Source organism: Mytilus edulis, chromosome 1 (assembly GCF_963676685.1).
Source record: "Mytilus edulis chromosome 1, xbMytEdul2.2, whole genome shotgun sequence".
Lineage (NCBI taxonomy): Eukaryota > Metazoa > Mollusca > Bivalvia > Mytilida > Mytilidae > Mytilus > Mytilus edulis.
Window position 1 is genome coordinate 67,970,159 of NC_092344.1, and position 22,349 is coordinate 67,992,507.

Below are 22,349 nucleotides of genomic sequence, written 5' to 3' on the forward strand. Positions count from 1 at the left end.
GATGTCAAATTGGTTCAATATTCAACATTCGACATTCAACATTCAATTTTGTTTTCTTGCATCCATTTTCAACATTCAACATTCGATTTCAACATTCAACATTCGATTTCAATATTCAACATTCAACATTCAAAAATTCAATTTTTTTTTCTTGCATCAATTTTCAACATTCAACTCCGATTTCAACATTCAACATTGGATTTCAATATTAAAAATTCAACATTCAATTTTTTTCTTGCATCCATTTTCAACATTCAACATTCGATATTCAACTTTCAACATTCGTTTTCAACATTCAACACTCATTTTCAACATTCAACATTCGTTTTCAACATTCAACATTCGTTTTCAACATTCGATTTTCAACTTTCAACATTCGTTTTCAACATTCAACATTCGTTTTCAACATTCAACATTCAACATTCGTTTTCAACATTCAACATTCAACATTCAATTTTCAACTTTCAATATTCGTTTTCAACATTCAACATTCGTTCTCAACATTCAACATTTTTCCAAATGTTGAAAACGAATGTTGAAAGTTGAAAATCGATTGTTGAAAACGAATGTTGAATATTGAAAATGGATGCAAGATAAAAAAAAATTAATGTTGAATGTTGAATATCGAAATTGAATGTTGAATATTGAAATCGAAGTTGAATGTTGAAATTGATTGTTGAATGTTGAAAATGGATATGCAAGGAAAAAAAATATTGAATGTTGCATGTTGCATGTTGAAAATTGAAATCGAATGTGGAATATTGAAATCGAATGTTGAATGTTTAAATCGAATGTTGAATGTTGAAAATGGGTATGCAAGAAAAAAATGAAAAAAAAAAATGAATGTTGAATGTTGCATGTTGACTATTGAACCAACTTGTCATCCGTACATAAATGAGAATAGCAAACATATTCGAGACTGGAAATACATTTTACCTTAACAAGTATATTTTGTTTTATGAAATGAATAATATCATTACTATTTGAAAGTGTAATATAAATAAGAAGATGTGGTATGATTGCCAATGAAACAACTCTCCACATAAGAGACAAAATGACACAGAAATTAACACCGATGGGTCACCGTACAGCTTCAACAATGAGCAAAGCCCATACTGCATAGTCAGCTATAAAGACCCCGGAATATCAAATGTTAAACATTTCTCACGAGAAAACTGCATAATTTGTGTACAAAAAAATGAAAGAAATACCATTTGTAACACATCAACAAACGACAACCGATGAATTACAGGCTCCTGATTTGGGACAGGCTCATACATACATAATGCGGGATTAAACATGTTAGCGGGATCCCAACCCTTCCCTTAACCTGGGACAGTGGTGTTCCAGTTGAACAAAAGAACGAACTATACAAATCAGTTGAAAAAGGCCTAACTAATCCGAGTAATACAAATATAAATACAAATAACAAGAGAACATAGTGGACGTCCTCGCGTACATTTTACTTGTATATCCCAGCAACAAAAAGACACAAAGCTCTGATCTGAGAGTACTCGCAGTTACTGACAGCTAGTTCAAAACCACTAAAAACTAGCAAAACAATAATGTATTAAAGACTAAATTGACAATCAGTACACATCCAACATCCAACGGATTAAGTGTAAATACGTCATAAACAGTATAAAAAACCCACAACCTTGTTCAATGCTAAGATACAGGTATCGACAGATTGAAGATCCATGAATGTGTATATGTAAATATTAATAACGTTTAGTTTGCTTTTGATTTACTGATAACATAATCTATACTGATACCTATAAAAACAATATTCAATGATCTAATTACTGTTTTAAATTGACAACCTTTTATAATAAGTTAACCTAAAGGACCGATAAGTTTAGTAGGATCGTCTCTAAATTTCCGGTTTTGAATAAGCCTACAATCAAACTTCAAATCCACATCTTTATCTTTATGAAAGAATATAGTAAAGGTTTTAAGATATGTGGTAACGAAATCCCTAACTTAATAATTTAGCAGTAATGCATAGACTATCTTCGTTAAAATAAAAAACGTCAAAACTGACACGGACATGGCGAACTAGTTGTGGCATACAGTTAACACCGTAAGATGGTGCCAAAGGATTATCACTATCCAAAAAGTGAAAATTAACAATGGGGAACGAAGAATTTTCCCTTTTGTCGTAAATTTTAATCCTGGTACCTTTGATAACTTTTTAGCGTGGAGAACAGAAATGTCTTAATCTTGGAAAGGACAGTTAATACCGTGTGCATTTGATTTATCTAAAGAAAAATCTTTAGAATAAATTTCAGCAGTATATTCAGAAAACTCTTGATTATTTAACGAAAAAAAAAAATCACGATAACAGTAAGTGTTGTTAAAAGTTTCAACTAAATGCAATTTAGGAGGTTGTCATAAACTGTGATTCATACCAGTATAAGAACAAGTGAATTAAAGGGGCGAAATAAGTGCCAATTGGAATACATTGTACCTAAAACCTGTCGATAAAAACTTTTGCCGAAATAACTAAAATATTATCAAGGATAAAATTAACAGCTTCAATCAGCTGAACACACCCTCAGTAAGTATAAATAGCATATTTACCCTTCTAATATGAGCATATAGTTAGCATATCTACAAATGTACATTTCTAAGAAGGATTTAAATGAGTAGGTGCAACAAATATATTTGCATTCGGATTCACCAAGCGACCATTTAATTAAGTAGGAAAACTTCAAAAAGAGTTTTTTACACTAGTATCATGACTTTCATATATTTTATCATAATAGTTTATGATAATTATTTGATAGTAGTTAAGGAACTGGTTAAAAGCACCGAAAGATAAGTTGTAGAACACTTATTAGGAGCAGAGATGAAACGATATTGCACATACTTCATTTCTACTATTATATCAACAATGTAAAAAAAATCATTCTTCTGGAAAATGATTATTAAGTGAAGAAAGTGTCTTTAACATACTTCGTTTACTTACATTTCCTAAGTCAGATTGACATTGTCTTGTCGTTTGATTAAAACACCAGCCTGCTAGTGTCTGCTTTTTGAAATATGCGTTTTTAGTATTATCATTATATGGACATTTTAATCTTTCTTGTCTGGATTTCATGAAAATAACTTTCACATTTGTAATTTTGTATTTGCAAATCACATTGATAGACTCATCACTGAAAACAACAAACAAGTATCCATTCCAGTGCATAGCATCATTGGCCAGTGTGTAGTGTTTGCCATTATGTGAACACATGATTGGTGTGTCTTCAAATGTGTTAGTTGTCATATTTAAACTACCTGTGCACATTTTCCCTAATTTTGAACGTCCATCTACTGTATTAAATAGAAAAAATGTAAACTTCTCTATTTTCACAATAGCCTTGAAAGTAACATGCTTCGTTTGGTGTAAATACTCGACAGCATACGTTCTATTTCTTAGATCTGTATATGGTTGAAATCTTTGCAGAAAAGTATCCAACGAATAACTAGATATAGAATTGCATGTTTTATTTTCTTCTGCATTCGATAAACACATTGACGACGCTATGATCAAAATGGTTGTGTTTTGATTTGTAGTGGTCAAATATTTAATAGCTGGTTTGTTAATTATCAGACTAGAACTGTTAGAAACAACACTAAGCTCGCTATTAAGTTTTAAACATAGTGTATCAAATGTCGAGTTAAAATTACAAACAATTAAAGATTCATTGTTTGGGGTAGACAATAACCAATTTTCACGGTATTTTGAAGTTAAACCATTAATTGAAAAATTCTTTTGGGGTAAGGATATCAAAGATGGACTTAGCTGAATTATCATACTGTTGCCTCCGATGTACACATAGTCTGATGTAGCTGCTAAATTTCGAAATTCCTCATTATGATTCCTGTACACTGGGTACGCTGATGATGCACTCATACATTTTGATATAATGTCAATGACGGCTACATGTACTGTGAGAACAAGTATTGACATTAAACCCATGTTGATAATAATGCAAGTGGACTTTACATTGGATCAGATCGTTGTCAATAGAAGAGTACGCAAAACCAATATGCAAATATTGTATCCCGTATCTTTTTTCAAAGAAACCTGAAAATAGAAATTTAGTTGATTAACGTATAAAAAACGGCTTTTTGACGCTTTCTGTTTTGTTTCGACAGAGTGACTTAGGCTAAACTAACCAAAACTATGATTTCAAATATCATAGTTAGTCAAGTGGTTTAGGGCACTGGAAACATTGCAGGATTTTGTCTTGATTAAACTGAGAAGTTCAAATCCAGCAGAGGAAAAACATACATTGGCTAATGGAAACAAGCAGATCTAACATGTTTGTCTAAAGTTGTTCAATGGAAAAGATCAAATCATTTTAGTGTATCTATAAGGTTATTTTATGCTGCTGAACCACAGTATCATTAACCTCTTTTATTTACACTGTACATAAGTTGTCTATTACATTTATACAAATAAGGCATTACTTGACTATCCAAAGTATTATTTTATACAGCTTAGTAGGTCTAGTGGTCTCGGGCGCTTGGCACGGTTCAGACGGTTTTGATAAGATATCTGAGATACAGGGGTTTAAATCCATGCTGCGGGAAGAACATATTTTTATAACACAAATGAAAGTTGCAGATTTAACATTATTGGGCTAAATTTGAGACGAACCATGTATTTCGTTAAGTTGTAACGTTGCTAAACGTTTAAAATAAACTTTAAATTCGAAATGACGTTATAGTAATTGAAATTGTCATTCTTAACAACAGACAAAAAATAGCTGATCCTTCAAAGGTAAACCATTTCCTTCTCACTATGCATCATGTACTGTGTTCAAAACCTAGATATAGCCGACGAGGAATTGCAATGCTTGACTAACGAAAGCTATAATTTCATAAATCATAGTTAATCGAGTGTTGTAGGGCCCTGTAATCGTTGCAGACTTTTTTGCCATGTTTTAATTTATTGTTCAATACCTGCAAAGGAAGGTCCATCAAGTGACTAACGAAAACAGGCAGATCTAGCATATTTGGGCCAAATTTTTGTAATGCAATTACTTATACAGTGACTTAATATATAATTTCTTGAGGTAAATATATCTGATGTATAACAAACGCGTTCAAAATAACTTTACCATTGTAGACGCGGCATTAATGTTTTATAACGTCCAATTGTAATAAACAAAATCGACATGCGACAACTGTGACTACAAAAGTGCACATAAGTTATGATATTATAATAGTCATAATTGAAACAGTCATACATACGTAAACTATTTGATTGATTTTGCTGAGGAAATGTCGATTTAACACGATTTTGAGAGAATAGTGAATAAGTTGTATAAAGTAGTTGCTATAAAACCTTCTACTATTAATTAACACCACAAAAGAGTTTACGTTACGTACACTGAGTCAATTGATCCTTTTGTAACGTTAGATTATCTCAATCATTATGAATTTCCTTATTTTGAATTGACAATGGAGGTGGGTATTTGTGTTATATTAAATTTTTAGCTTGTTGTATTCATGGGGCAATACTGATATACATGACAATACCAAAGTAAAATATCTACTTTCTTTAATGGATCATATTAGTACTTTCCATTGTTATTTCTTAGACATCGTTTAATTATAGAAACAAATATATTATAAGTGTTAAAACACCTATTACATGTTAATTTTTTCTTCAAAATAACTTACAATCTACCACGATTTTACCTTCTAAATCCGATAGAACAGAGATGCAGTCATGGGATACATTCAGTAACATTTGTAAATAGCCTAGTAGTTTTGTCAATGTATTTAGTCAAAGTGTGCTAATACATATAGAATAAAGGACGTTTTGTTTTTTATACTGACTTAATCACAGTAAAATATCAAGTGAGCCCGAAGAGCGAGTCTGATATTTTCTGTGATAAAGTCAGTATCAAAAACAAAAAGTCCTTTATTCTGTTTATCGGTAATTTCAAAAAAATAAAAATAACTGCAATAATAGAGAAAATAACAAACGAACTTGTTTTTCGCGTTGAATCACGGCGAATCACACTTGACGTCACAGGCTGCATTACGTCATTTGAAATTTTATCACAGTGCAGTAAACATGGCGTTCTCTTGCACAAAGTATTGAAAAGGAATTATTGCATGCGTTTCATTAATATTTTGCTTTGGACATGACTCTAACAAAGCCAGATATAATGGTAGCATACCGGTAAGTCGAATTTCTTTATCTTTTAGAAATCATAGACAGCATAGTCAGAAATAAGAATGATACGATATGAATCAGCAGATTTTTCATCGATCATCATTTTTAAGTTCAACGACAAGTTATAATTATATTTAGTTTAATAATTTAAGAAAGCACTGTGAGCAGACATTTTAGGAGGCAATGTAAGCCGACTGTAAATTCTCTGAATAAACTTATTTCATGTCGACTTCATAATTATTTGAAACATTTTAATAGTCGTCACTAAACTTGTAGCGTATAATTCTTGCTGTTTTCAAAGTCATGTTCATTTATTTTCAACACGGACTAGGCATATGAAACTTGCAGTTTAAAGGCCTTTCGGTTACTTTAATTTAGGGAGCGAATTTGAGGGAAGGCGAACCGGGTCACAGTCACCCCTTATGAATGCTAGAATTATTGTCAATTTCGACTTGTATAGTTTGAACTTTGGGGCCCCCGGTTACCCCCTTTTTAAAATTTATCCCAGATCCACATTTGAATATGTTCACTGTTTTGTTCTTTGTCCTACGAATCTATGTCTTTTTATTGGCAATGAAACCACATCTTTTAAAATTGTATATGATGGTCCCAAAAAGATGTCGGAAATGCGTAAATTTTATTTGTTTTTCTAGCTTCTCTCATGCGATAGTGGTACCTTTTTGGTCATTATTTATGTGTTGCGTTTAAATATGAATTGTAAAACTTTATAGTGACTGAACAGGTAAAATAAATACTTCTCAAGAAACAGAAAAAGAAAACTACAACACCAGACTATGTATTGCAATTATATGAATAAAAACTCAAATTGGAACAGCATGGACGATAGTAGTCCAAATAATGATGACGTCTTGAAAGGCTATGATATTTTTTTTCTTTGACGCCTTACATAAGCGTCATTATTATTTGGACTAAGACGATATATATTACTATTTAGTTGTACGCCCTTGTGAATAGCAAGGAAAGCGTTATATATTAATTATAGATAACGCATTTTTTTAAAAGTCTATCGGGTTTTTCATACATTTTCACAACAATCGTTCAAAAAGGCTGAACTAATTACTCTGTGAAAGTTTCAAACAATGTCAAGTGTTTCATTCGCCAAAAATCTCGTGCGTTCCTGCGAAAAAAAAAACATGCGCAATTTTGTGAATGAAAGGGGAAAGTAGATCCTTACGCGTTCCATTTGCGCATGTCATTTGCATACTGACCCAATAATTTTTATATCACGGCCAGTCTACTGATACTGACATTATCAGCGAGTAAACATCAAACGAAAAATGTACAAATAACCGATAATCTCTGTCACATCCACCCGAAAGTGAAATCAGTTGTTAATTTTATCATTTATTGGACAATGAACTAATGCATGACTATGAGAAGTAATCTAACGATACAACGAAATCAAATTTAAAAGAATCGTTAGATCAGCATATGTTTTGACTACACATATAGACAACCGTTTATATATCTATATGTCTATTGTTATGGCCGAATTGTCCAGAATTCGTTTAAATAAAAGTTAGAATGGATAGAGTATTTGTTTTTCAATAATAAGTGTATGTAAATCTACTCATGTATTTATAGTTGTACTTTGTCTTTGGTATAAATTAGATAAATCAGCGGTTTGTAATAGTTTACTCTTGATTTATGCTTCCTGTTTCAAAATCAGTTACTAGGTTAAAAAAAGGCAATTTCATCTTTTAACACCCAACGTAAGGAGTTTTAATAAACACAAATTGCAACAAACGTTTATTTTAGGAAAGTTTCAACAATTTTTTTTTATAAAAATCAATAGCAGATAAAACTTTTAAACTTTTTTTTATCTCTTTTCACCACATCTCATTTGGTCACCATGGTCACGCGGAAAATGAAATGTGGGAATGTCGTATTCGACATCTCATTCGCTGGTTTCTTATCACGAATCGGTCTTCAAGTAACATTTCATTATCATTTTATGCAACGTAGCTCGTATAACTGGCCGCTTGACATGTAAATGAAATAAAGTCGACTTTAACAAAAATTATTTCATTTGTTTGGTTGATTTAATATGCTTTACCTCCGTTTTTTACAATATTTAAAACGTAGTTGTAAAACTTCTCATATCTAAAATACATTGACATATGAAACGTGTTTCTCTTATCCCTACACATAAAGGTTAAAATTAATGTTTAAACAATTATGTAAATTTAGGGTAAAGTAATATAAATGTCATGTTATCATTCGAGTTTGCCGTTATAAATATTGCATAAAACATTATAGCATAACCTTATTCAACAGATACATGATATATAAGTAGAACAGTTATGTTTGCTTTATTAAATCAATATCGTAAAAGTATCTGTATTTTAACCGAAAGCTACATTGCAGTCATTACACACAAGGGGTTGTAAAAGGAGCAATATCTTCCTACTGTAATAAATTCGGTTTTGGACATATTTGTTTTCGTATGATAACATATTTTGAAATATTTTGTTTAGCGAAGTTCCAGGTTTATGACATTGTACGATCGATATTATAAATGTCTTTTCTTTTTAAATAAAAGTGATACTGATTAGATGCTTTAAACAGTCAAATAACTGACGCTTTTACATAAATTGATTACAAATACTACATTGCTTAACATAAATCCTGGTTTTGAAAATAAAATTCAGACATTTGCAACGTTTATTATCCTTACCATTATGGTAGGACAGAATAAATTGATATTGGATTATATTCCTTTTGTATCAATTCAAAAACAGGTTTTGCTATTTTTGGGTTCTAGTAGAGTACAATTTGTTAATTCGTAAACTGCGCTATCGTAATTAATAAAAAAAATATTGTCTGAATGTTAGTCTTAATGCAATAACGTTATTGTAATCATATAAAGAAAAATAACAGCACACAAAACACAACAGGTAATTTGAAAGAGTAATTAGATCTTGTTACTAATATTGCAGTCCTCGTGTTACTCATGTAGTCATACTATCGATGATGTCTGAGATGAAGAAAAGAAGACGGCATGATGGTTAATACAATATGAACATACATGAGACGTCAAGGAAACAATGGTAGAATCTGAAAGCTCTGGAATATAGTATCAGATGGATATGAATACTCCTTTGTAAGGCGCTACTGAAATGTAGCTAAGTATCAATTGAGAAATTTCAAAATTTGAAAAAGCTGAATTAAACTTTGGTTTTAGCTGACACTTATTGTAGACTTCCTAGAGGTATTCAAGATATTAGACAGACAGCAATTATTGTATTTGTTGAATCCTTTATTATTTAAATCTTTAGTCTCTTAGTCTTATTTTGTTAGCCATAGATTAATGTTGAAATTATTGAAATAGTTTTAAAAAAAATGCCTTTGTTTATCGACCATTATAACCCCATAACGTTTTCCATTGAGTTTGGTATTTTTCGAACACTTTTTCAAAATGTAATATTATTCAAAAGCAAACCTGTTTCTAACGGACATGCACCTGAAAAACGTGCACATAAGATTAATAAATAACATCCTTTTTTAATTGCGTTTAACTTAAACACATGAAATGATTTAGATATATTTCTTTTGAGATATTATAGCTTTGTTCATATCATTCCTCAATGCCATAGCGTTGTCAGTTATTTTCGATTTATGAGTTTGACTGTCCCTCTAGTATCTTTCGTCCCTCTTTTATTCCTCAAATTGAATGTTTCTGGATTCTAGTGTGTTCTTGGATCATTAGCAATAAATAGATCAGGAATATACGGAACAGTAAATAGAAATCACAGATACCAGTAATGCATTTTATTTAAATAATCTGATGAAACGCTATAGAATACTAGGAACGAATGATCTATATTGAAATCCTACTAAGAAAGTTATGTTTAATAACATTATTTGTATGCATAAAAAATAGTTACAATTTGTGTTTTATCAAGTGTTTAAAAAAAATAAGCTTACCTTTACTGTACGCATATGTGTCTTAACAAATTTGTCTTATGTTTGTCTTGTGATAAACCCGGACACAGCTCTGGAATAACCCAAATCAATAAAACCCGTCGTAAAGCAATAACGGAAATATTTAATTAATTGAGTTCACAATTTTCAACATATTTCTATGATAATGTGAGTCAACATTTAAATCTACTTTATGCTATTTTAGAAAAAAACTTTCCATTTTTCTTGGAGTTCGGTATTTTTGTTATTTAACTTTTTCATCTTTTTTTACTTGCTAAATAAAATCGATGACAATATTTTCTAAAAAATTACCCATATTGCAGGATATTCTAATATGACGTCCTTAATACAAAACCATGTTCTAATTAGCACAAAACTTATACATGTGTTATTTGACATACATGTATCCAGACAAATTTACCTCATATATATTGTCGTTATGTTCATTGCTTTTATAACAAAATATATACATTTTAGCAGCTTACATACTTTTTTCTATTATATATTGTAAATCAAACAATACATATTTACCTTGCTCTTAGTTTTTAAACTTATTGAATACGAAAATTTAATGAAAAGTAAAATCACAAAAAACACTGAACTCCGATAGAAATTCATAACGGAAAGTCCCTAATCAAATGGCAAAATCAAAAGCTCAAACACATCAAACGAATGGATAACAACTGTTATATTTCTGACTTGGTACAAGCATTCGCTTTTATAGAAAATGGTGGATTGAGTCTGGTTTTATAGCTAGCTAAACATGTCACTTGTATGACAGTCGCACCAAATTCCATTATACTGACAACGATGCGTGAACAAAACAAAAAATAAACATAATAGGTAAAAATGTCAAAAATACAGCAGTCAACATTTTTTTCATAATCTTAATCACTAAAAACAAAGTATACAAATATGTAACAAAGAAGCACAAAACGGCACATAGACCATGAATATTAGTAAAAATTAAAGACAAGAATATATAAATTTATCATAGTCCAATAACACAATGACGGGATACATAAGTACAGAGCCAGGTCATATATGTAACAAAGAAACATAAAAAGGCACATAGACAAAGCACATAGCAAAAATGAAAGACAAGCAACAATCTATTCTTCAAGACCATCGTGTATTATTTGTGTAGTTGATACGGAATATATATCAACAAACTCTTGGTACCTTCCAAAGAACTTTTTTTAGAAAAAGAACGCGACGTTCTTTGACATATTCCTTGTTCATCAACTTTCTGCTCAGTCATTGGTGATGCTTTACAAAGTATGAATAGGAGCTGCAATCTCTTAAATACCAAATAATTTGGGAAATGTATATCCCATATGCAGGTGAAGTTGGTATGTTGCTACTAAGGTGGAGGAAATTGATAATTTTAATATCAAAATCGTCTCGTTTGCAAAGGATTCTGGTAATGAGATGACTGTGTATATCAAATTCGAGGTATAAGTATAAAAATGAGGCGGAGGAAGCTGTGTCTGTTGTTTCTTAAACTTCTAGTTCTGGGGGTATATTAATGGAACCAAATCACAAAAGTTCGGATTGTTAATCGAAATAACATCATCAATATGAACGCGGGAAGGGAACGATAATAGCCAAACATTTTTAAGGTATTTTCGTACGCTTCAACCTATAAAAATACTGTATTTGTCCAATCAAAATTGTAACCCATGTCATGCACTGCTAATTGTAACATGGGTAGCCATTAAATTTGACCATCTTTTACCCCTCGCCAACGCTCAATGTAAAATAAGGACAAGTATAATGCCTTCATGTACCCATGTTAAAAGGAACATAGAGCAATCGGTCTAGATCTTTAATGAAATGTGGACATTTCGAGAAGGTGATTCATTTGTACGACTCTTCATGTTAAAACAGACAATAACATGTTTTATCATATTTACGGATCTTTTTTACAAAAAATAAAACTGCAATTATATTGGTTTAATGTGTTCTGAGGCATAGGAGACGGGTGTTGATTGCAAACAAAAATGTCTTTGAGACCTTACGTTTTACAGTATTTGAATAACAATCATAGTTTTAGAATCGAAATGAAAAGTGCAATCCTTTGATATAAGTTTAAAGGAGAATTTTAAATTAAAAAATTCAATTAATTTCAAAATTATGATTTGAAAAACAAGAAATTTTAACTGAAGGATCAAACTGTAAAAAATAAGGTCACAAAATTACTTTTAGTGTGCAAATTCATACTCTAATGTGCACTGACATGACCCTTAACCTAAACAAAGTTAAAATGGAGGCATGTTTTGAAAAATATCTCACTAAATTGAGTGAAAATGCAGTTCTTGGCCAAAATGGAGAATGTAACATTTGGACTGGGGCTTGTACATCCAATGGCAAATATGGAGTTTTAAATTGCAAATTTCCTAATGCCTTTGGATGGACAAAAATACATGCTCACAGACTTGCCTACATGATTAAGCACACAAAATTCAACTATCAAGGTTTTGATGTGTCACATTTGTGCCACAATTCAAAGTGCATAAAAAAAGAACATCTTTCACTCGAACCGCATGGCTTCACCAATAGCAGAATGACTTGTGTCTATGTAGGGAAATGTTTAGGACATTCATGTACTCTACATCCTTGTAGAATAGAACTGAAGATGGCAAATAATAATTTGAGTAAATAAATAATATAGTTTTTACTTATTTGATGATTAAACATGATAAGTATACATGACTTTGATAACCCAAATGAATATGAATAAAGGCCTTACAAAGTTATTCTGAAACAACAAATATCAGTCATTTGAATAGTTCAGTGACAAGTTATAATCAAAGTTATATTAAGTTAAGTGAAACTGAAAATCTTGTGTGATTTTACATCATTAAAGTCTTTTCTTTTTTACAACTGGCATGGTCATCCAGCACAAGATCAAGTTGACCTTTTTTATATACATCGCAAATGTTTGTTTTATTTAACTCCTTGTATGTTTTATGCACAATTAAGTTTTCTGCCTTTTGGGAAAGTTTACGGTGCTGTACCTCTTCTCTCTTTTCAAAGATGCCCAAAATACTTCCGTTACTGATTATCGTTCTGTTTTGTATAGATTAGTTGCAATAATAATGGACATTGCTAACCATAGACTATTGAAACCTGTATCGACTACATCCAATAGTGAAGAAAAACGTTATTTGTTTAAGGTAGAGTTCGCCAATAAAGGTTTAGATGCTGTAAATATTAGCAATATTTTCCATCAAAAATCTGTACAAAAAAGCTGTACCTGATTACTTCTAAAATAAAGCTACACCTGTTATTTCTTATACTTACACAAAGTCTATTGCATCCACGATTTCAACCACAAGAGAGTTTTAGAGGCTTTTAACCTCAAAGATACAAAATCCAAGCCTCCGGATTACTTATGTGCATCGTCACAATACAATTACAGTCCATCTGGTCATTATATTACTGGTGACCTTGGCATCGTTACCAATGAACAACTAAGAGAGTTGTTAGCCAAGGAAACCAAAATATAGAATCCCCCAGCCCATCAACTGGAAAATTTTTTTCAAATTACTGATGGATGCAGTTGAGGACTATGCAAGAAAATGGGTAAAGCGCGAACCATACGAACCATAACTGGACACTTTGTCTGAATGGATCAAAGCTATTCGGTCATGCATTCAGAGGCGCACACAAAAGCTACGATGTAATATGAGTACTAGAGTTTCTAACCCTTTCAAGAATCCGGAGGTTGTGGATGATTTATCCTCCTTGCATGACAAATATGTCGTTGTTCCAGCAGATAAAGCCTCCAATAATATCGCCTTCATAAGTAAAAAACATTATTTGCAATGTCTCACTACCAAGCTTGGAATTGATAAAACTACTGGTAATCCTACATATTCTTTAACATCATTTACCAAGGACGAAATTTTACAAAATCATAAATCTGTCCTTCTTTCTTTTGGTATCAACATCAAAGAAAACGAAGAAAACTTGCCTTCATTATACTGGAAACCTAAATTACACAAATCTCCATATAAAGAACGATACATAGCTGGGTCTTCAACATGTTCGGCTTAACATCTTTCTAAAGTACTGACTACTATTCTTTCTACAGTTAAAGATGGGCTTCAAAAATATTGTGAGGAGATATATTCTACCAATGGTGTTTTAAAACCAGATGTGGATTCTCAAAAATTCGAAAGATCTACTGCTTAACCTTCGATCACAATCTTTGCAATTTTGCAGCAACATACAAACTTTTGATTTTTTCTACGCTATATACTACTATTCCCCATGCTCAGTTGAAAGATCGACTACACCATCTCATAAAACAGAGATTTTTCTATAAAAATGGGAATCGTAGATACAAATTTCTTGTTTTGGGTTACAATAATTCATATTTTGTGGAGAATCACACTGAATCTTTCAGAAAATATACTGAATATGATATTATCAAAATGCTGGACTTTTTTATCAACAATATATTTTTTGAGTTTGGAGGATTTATATTTCAACAGACAGTCGGTATTCCAATGGGTAATAATTGTGCACACCTGCTGGCTGATTTGTTTTTGTACTCGTTTGAAGCAGAATTCATTCAGAACCTTCTAAAAGACAAAAAGAAAAAGCACCTTGCGAAATTCTTTAATTTTACTTTCCGATATATTGATGATGTTCTATCATTGAATAACCCATATTTCAGCCAACACCTACATCTCATATATTCCAGTGAACTTGAAATTAAGGATACTACTGATACTAGAAGGACTGCTTCATACCTAGATCTTTTCCTCAATATTGACGTAGATGGACGACTTCACACAATAATCTAAGGCACGATTTCAACTTCCCAATTATCAATTTCCCATTTCTCAGCAGTAACATACCCTCTGCCCCTTCGTATGGTGTTTACATATCACAATTGTGCTCCTTACGCAGAAACTGCTCCAACAAAGTTATGAGGACAGATTAAAATTGACATTCCGTAAATTTTATGGACACCATGACGAATTGGTGGATCCATACGATGTGTCTTTGACCAAACTAGCTAAGGACATTTTTACCACATGGTAGATTGTGGTTTGTCATTATGTCGTCTAATCTGTTAATTACCAAACGTGACTTATTCCCGATTGTGACTGTTTTGCTGAGTGTGAATTCGCATTACTATAAGACGTGTTACGGTACTTGTCTATCCCAAATTCATGTATTTAGTTTAAATGTTTAATGTTATATTTGTAATTCTCATTGGATTTTGTCAAATGTGTTGACGTCTTTTCTATTATATTTATGTGGTATGGTAAAGAAAATTAATCACCGGATTTATTTATTAGATTTGATTTTGTTCAACGTAATCAGTACGACATTTTACGTTTGAAGTTAGATTCAAAACAAACCGGACATAGCTTTATAATATAGTTAATTGCTACCTTAGTTTGCTATTAATAAGTATAGAAGTGTGCATTGTTATTAAATGCAATATCAGTATTTAGTTCAAATATAATCTTAAATCAATCCTAATATCCATCTTATACATTCAAATGTGACGTCATTTTTCATTTATTGATGATCTGTTTACAAATTCAAATGACGTCATTTTTTGTCATTTTTTACAATTTCAAATATGACGTCACTTGGCGTTGAGGTTTAAACTTATTCGGATGTGTCTACATTTTGTGTTGCAAATGTCTGGTTATGTAATGTATTTCAGTTGTTTCCTGTAATTAGTTAATACTTCAGTTTTATCATGTACATCTTTTGTATAGTAATTTTATAAATTTACTGTTTGCAAAAGTATAAATTATTCTAAATAATAGGGAAACCCTGGCCGTTTTTGGCACAACTTTTTTGATCTTTTGGTCCTCGATGCTGTTCGACTTTGCGCTTGTTTCGGCTCTCAAACTTTTGTATCTGGGCGTCACTAGTAAATCTTGTGTGGACAAAATGCACTTCTGGCGTATTAAAATTTTGAACTTGTTGCCTTTTGTTGGCTGTTGTTCGTGTGTTTCTTTGTCAATTGTGTTCTCCAATTTATTTATATTGTAGTCCTGTGGTGTTGAGTTGTCATTTTAATGTTATATTTTACATGGCTATAAAAGAGGGAGGTTTGGCATGCCACAAAAATCAGGTTAAACCCACCATCTTTTCCTTTAAAAATGTCCTGTTAGGAATATGGACATTGTTATCACTAGTAACCCGAATTTAACTTGATCGGACAAAAACGTGTTAACGCTATTTAAATGAGATTGATCGTTATTTGATAAAGATTGACAAAAATTAAAAATTATATTTAATTCATTTCAATTCATATCAATTCATTTTAACGCCAGTCAAAGAGATTTCTCTGCAGTCGATCAATTGAAATCAATTTAGTGGTTAGTTGCGTCAAACTAATAGGCCACGCCCCTGTTAAGCTATTTCAAACATGCATTAATTCGTTTTAAACATGGATGAGACCCGGGCTTTTTACAGGTAAAGCACTCAAGCAAAACGACCTCGATGTATCTATCGTAAGTAACGTGTGATCCTTTGCAACTATATACGAAACTTTATGTATTCCTGTATATTAACCGTTTCTCTTTTTTTCTGTTTACTATATTGTACTCGTAAATCAAATTTAGACACGGAAAACTACACAGAAATTATTTATTGTGTACATAATTTAAATTGATGTGTCTTATATTTCCGGGAAGCAACATATAGTCATTCTCTTGCTGTATATTGATATTTGGAAAAGCTTGTAATGAAAAACAAGATTATTGTTGAATAATAGCCCACTGAACTTTTAAAACTGTGTTAAATTGTAATAACTGTCACTTGCCAAATCGGGCGTTAATTGTGGAAGAGAAACAAATATCAAACAAAAATATTGTTCTTACGATTCTGTAAAAAGATTATTGTGCTATCATGCACCCTGACGTACTTGTAATAAATGAACATGTATTCTGTATATATGAGATAAATTTTAGTCTGCGATAAAGATGGGTAAGTTGATTTAAGTTTAACGACCTTGACAGGCTATTTGTCGGCATACTCTTACGTTTTTTAATGTTTTAAAAGAAAACATACCTTTACGTTTTGGGCATTTAATATAAGTCTACTTACCAAATTGAAATGAACATAAACATTGTTAAAAAAAACAAAAAATGGAAAAGAAACATTCTGCATTGTTGCTTTCATATAATTTTATTTCCTATATATTTGAGCGAAAATTTCTAAGTTAAAACTGATTGTAGTATAGATAAAATATTCCATCTAGGTGCTCTCGTTACATATTAAAATGAATTTCATTGGTCGGAACTTTTGCAAACTTTCAATCCAGGTGTTCTCATCGAGGTCCGCGTTCATGTTTCAAATCAATACACAATATGAAGTCCAGTTCGGCAAAAAGAAATCAAAGTAAAACTCTGCGATGTCCGATTAAACAAACAGAATTTAGAAAAATTACACTTTTACGATTCTTCCAATCACGACAAAAATATCTATCTTTTTCTCCGATGAAAATCATTACTATTTATATTAGAACAAGTCAAAAGTTGCCGGAGCTTGATTTATGATGCATACGAAACTTTAATAAATAATTATCCGGTTTGTATTTTTCAAAATAACTATTATATCCGATAAAAATCGAAGAATAAATTATCGGTAAAAAATACCGATTTTTCTATGAGACAAAAATTATCCTTATTGGAGTCAAATTTGTAATAAAGGACAAACCATATCCTCATGTTTTTTTATGCAGCACTAGTAAGCATAGTTCGTCTGTTCTCGCTTCAAACCAAGTCATCATAAATACACCAGAGATTACTAAAATGAAAGTCTTCTCGCTCATTGAGATTTTTTTGTAGGTATTAAGCATCAATTCTACCATTGAATTTTTCAGAATTACGAAAAATATGTTATAATCCTTGACCTTCCCGAAGCTTATACTTCGTTCAGTCGATTGTATGAAAGATTTTTTTTAAAGAAACCGGTCTTTTACTGCAAAAAAAAGAAGATAAAAGCGATCTTTGTTTGAAGTAACGAATGTCATTCTTAAAAAAAAGAAAGTTTTCGTGTTTTAGGTCGTCCTGATGCAAACGTAAAAGTTGAAATAAACATTACACTCCGAGATTACACTAAAGACATTTCGCTAGCACACATGGGAATAGATTTATTAATCGTTCATTTGCAAGTCAAAAATAATAATTATGCAAAACTAATGTTAAAACTTTCCAATTTAAAATTGAGAAAAATCCGATAGGAAACCAAAGTACAAAGGTACGGCATTTATTTAAAAACAATCTCCATCCAACTTCAAAATGTGAGGTAAATCGATTAGCTTACGCTAGCCAAGCAACCAACAGACAAAATAAATCTTGCCTCCCCGATGAAGACTATCTATAGACACGGAATAAAAAATAAGGAAATAATAGCATGTTAGATTGGTTAAAAACACATTTATGCAAACATAAGTCAGCTGTTTCTTTACTGAACTGGTCAGTGGTAATACAAAACCAGGGTTTCAAAAAGATGAAGAAAAAGAAAAAGACATTTAAACATGTAAAAATTTATTTAAAAGCAAATCAGATATAGTGTTTAACTGAAATTGAAAAAAAAGAATCATAATAGTCTATAATATGTAAAAATTTATATCAAAAAGCTAACAGCAAAATGAAAGGAAAATATGTGTTGCTTAAGAACATTGACCTGGGCCGTAACAGCCTCATGTTTGAAATTTTAAAACAAAGTTGAAACAAAGGCTTGTCTTCATATCAAATTGTTTTCACGGCGAATGTTTTGCAAGAAGCAAACTCCCATTACTCCGGTGTCGCCCTTGCATAATTTTGCGTGATCCATGCATGTTTCTGATTTACTTGTCTTTTGTGCATTTACTTTCCTACTAAATGGCTATAGTATAAGTATTAATTTTCATTTGTAAATGTCTGGTTTCGCAATGATGCATGTCCACCAATATCCAGACATTGTGCGAAAAAATATAGTTTAGAAGATATGATTCTATACTGAATACAGAAAACATATAATCGTTTCTTCATGAAGAATTGAACTCTAACCTTACAGAATACCAAACTGGCTCTCCTTTTTGAGTATTTTCATCTGGTGTCTTACATTTAAGGGTTTAACTTGTATTAAGTCGTGTCAACTTACTGTCAAGACAGACGCATTTATAGAAAATAAAGGAATATGGAGTAAAAGTCCACGGGACCTTATCGAACACAAAGTCAGAGCTTAACAAAAATACAAATTATCAATGGTCAGCGTTTTATTCCTGTTCATCTTTATAGTCGCTAGAGAGTCTTCAACAATGAAAGAATCACTTGTTTACCAGAAGAACAAAACGACAATAGCAAGAAAGGATCTGAGAGTACTTAAGTTTCTGATAGCTAGTTCACACTGTTACGTTTGAAGTCTTCCTGTCCGTCATCCCGCAATCGTTATTTTTGAAGACCATAAGTGAATGAGTAATTGGATTTTCTGTCTCAGGACCTGCGCATATATAAAATACTTGCCACTGAACATTGAACCAAGTAAAATCAATACACATCGTTTCATATATAAAAATCAATCTACAGATGATAAAGCATTTCTTTGCTGGTTAGACTCCCTTTTTTGGGAGTTAAACACTGTGCGGGACAAATTTCTTCTCATGGGAAGATATATTTTCCCATGGGAATATTATATTTTTATTTTATTTTTTTCAGAATTTGTAAAAGTGCTATGAAATATCGATATGGATTGACAATCACTAGTAACCAATGACTGGAAAAATTTAACAGGCATTTCAATAAATTAAAAGTATTTCTATCATACTTTTACACTCAATAGTCTTTTTTTTTTTTTATCGTTGAATGATTGATAGAAATTCTACCGTTCAGCGGCTGATTTTACAATTTGAATCTTTCACCTTTGTTTTCGGTCAATTTCATCGTGCATTTCATGTAATAGTGTTCGCTGAACTGTCAAGTATCAGAAACATTCCTTTTGAATTTCAGAATTTAATTTAAGAATTAAAATTATAATTCTGTTTTAATCTATAAACATGGGGAATGACGAATCGTGTTTTAGATTGTTTTCTAATTATAACTTTATAATTTCGTGAATTTACATCATAATCATTATGAATGTACTTATTCTTTTTCGTCTACGTAACTCGATATGCGTGTTTTTCGCCACTAGAAAGATGTGCACTTACATTTTTTGTTCAAATTTTCTAATCATGCTTATGCAATGTTGTAACTCGTCTACACACAAATCTTTTATTTCAATTCATTTTTGGCAAACACCTTTTGAAGTCTTTTCTAGATCTTTTATAACCTCTCGGGTAATTATCATAGAAAATCCAGAGTTTTGCATTTACAGGGACGCGTACGGATGATCTTTGTGATATATTCACTTGTACTTTACCCGAAGGCTGTCTTCGTGTACTGTAATTTATGGTTTAAAGGAATACGAATACTTTATTTCTCATAAAACTTCAATTGCTAGTTATCAATAACATACATAAACATAACTATAAGGTAAAATTATTACATGCATGTGTAAACGATACAATTAAACAAACTTGGAGGACTGACTTTCACATTTATAACTTTTACATAGTTTTTCTAATATTACAATATTTGATGAGTTTAACTGTTGAACAGCTTTAAAGATATAAGGGTTTGACTAACAGTAGTTCCTTAAACATTTCCTTCTTTTTCTATAGTTTAAATGTTTTACAATTCATAATGTAATGGTACTCGTCATCAATGTTGTTTGAGTCACAGAGACGGCATATTCTCTCTTCTCTGTGTAAATCCTGACACCTTCTATACTCAATCGGCAACTACCACATCTATATCTGCGTAATCATGGTAATATATGAATTTAGAAAGGTAAAAAGGAAAAGTAGTTTTCAAATTGATGATTCTTTTTGAAAATACGACAACATTATGTTTTATGCGATTCTGCAATAAAAGCAAAGAATTCTTCTTGAAACTGGTTTTTAGGTTTTTGTTTAATACATTTTGACACCCATTTATCACAAACAGTGCAGACGGACGGATAACTATTATACGTCCTTGCTGTGCATTATAATTTAAAATAGTTGTAATTTGCAATTGTTTTAAATTTGTATTTTTTCCTCACTAGATAGGTGACAGTATGTTTAAAATTTAATATTAATTGCGAAAATGCATTACGAGCATTAATCTATACTTTTAAGTTAGAATTTAGAGTCTCAACTTTTTTCAAAATCTCTGTAATATTACCATGCATTATGTTTGTTTATGTCAAAGGCGTTTGATTGGATAATAGTTAAAGGTAGGCGTGGTTTTTGGTAACTTTCCTCCAATCAACTGGCCTATTCGACAAACCTGTGTGCGCTGATGCGTGTAAACTGGGTATTGTAACGGTACGTGTCTTACATCAGAATCTATCGTGCGTGACCAATGTTTATTGTATAATTTCTTGTCATGTGGTCAAATTATCTGAAAAAGTTACAAAGGTTGCAACTTTTTGAAAGATTTTTTTCGGCAGAAACCAACAGCACTATTTGACGAAGACGAAGACGAAATAAAGGATTAAATTTTAACGTCCAGTGACATATATTATAATGATGTCGAAACAGAACTTGAAATTGACAATAGGTTTTCATAGAACCGTCGCTTTTCCAAAGAATTCACGCTTAGTTGCTATTTCACAACTTCGGGTTCGCATTATAGTTATACATGTACAAATAACTAACAATAAACAAATTCTGATGATTTCTGCAACTGTTCTAGAACCTTTTAGTTGTAATATAAATCTGTGATTTTTCTATATTCGTACTTTCGACGAAGCAAAGCAAGTTCGATCTAGATCTGGACATTTATGCATTAAACATTTACAATATTCAATAGTTGTACAAATTTTTTGTAGAACATGTAGAAAAATCCGTCTTTTCGGATAAAATCTGAATTTACGTACCATTGTAATATAGAGAATGGACATGGGGAATGTGTCAAAGAGATAACAACCCGACCAAAGAAAAAAACCAACATTGAGCAGAAGGTCATCAACAGGTCTTCAATGTAGCGAGAAATTCCCGCACCCGGAGGCGTCCTTCAGATGGCCCCTAAACAAATATATACTATATATATATATATATATATATATATAGTCCAGTGATAATAAACGCCATACTAATTTCCAAATTGTACACAAGAAACCAAAATTAAAATAATACAAGACTAACAAAGGCCAGAGGCTCCTGACT

The 22,349-nt window shown here is 31.5% G+C and overlaps 1 protein-coding gene across 1 annotated transcript in view; it reads right to left on the reverse strand.

Annotated features, from left to right (window-relative positions):
* The window catches only part of LOC139487826 (plexin-A4-like), a 43,930-nt gene extending 33,732 nt beyond the window's left edge, over positions 1-10,198 (reverse strand). The window contains exons 1-2 of the mRNA XM_071272979.1: positions 10,133-10,198; positions 2,972-4,078 (exon numbers count right to left, since the gene is read on the reverse strand). Of these exons, the coding sequence (XP_071129080.1) occupies positions 2,972-3,970 (999 nt within the window). The 5' untranslated portion in view covers positions 3,971-4,078; positions 10,133-10,198. The remainder of the gene's footprint in view (positions 1-2,971; positions 4,079-10,132) is intronic.
* Positions 10,199-22,349: the final 12,151 nt, after the last annotated feature.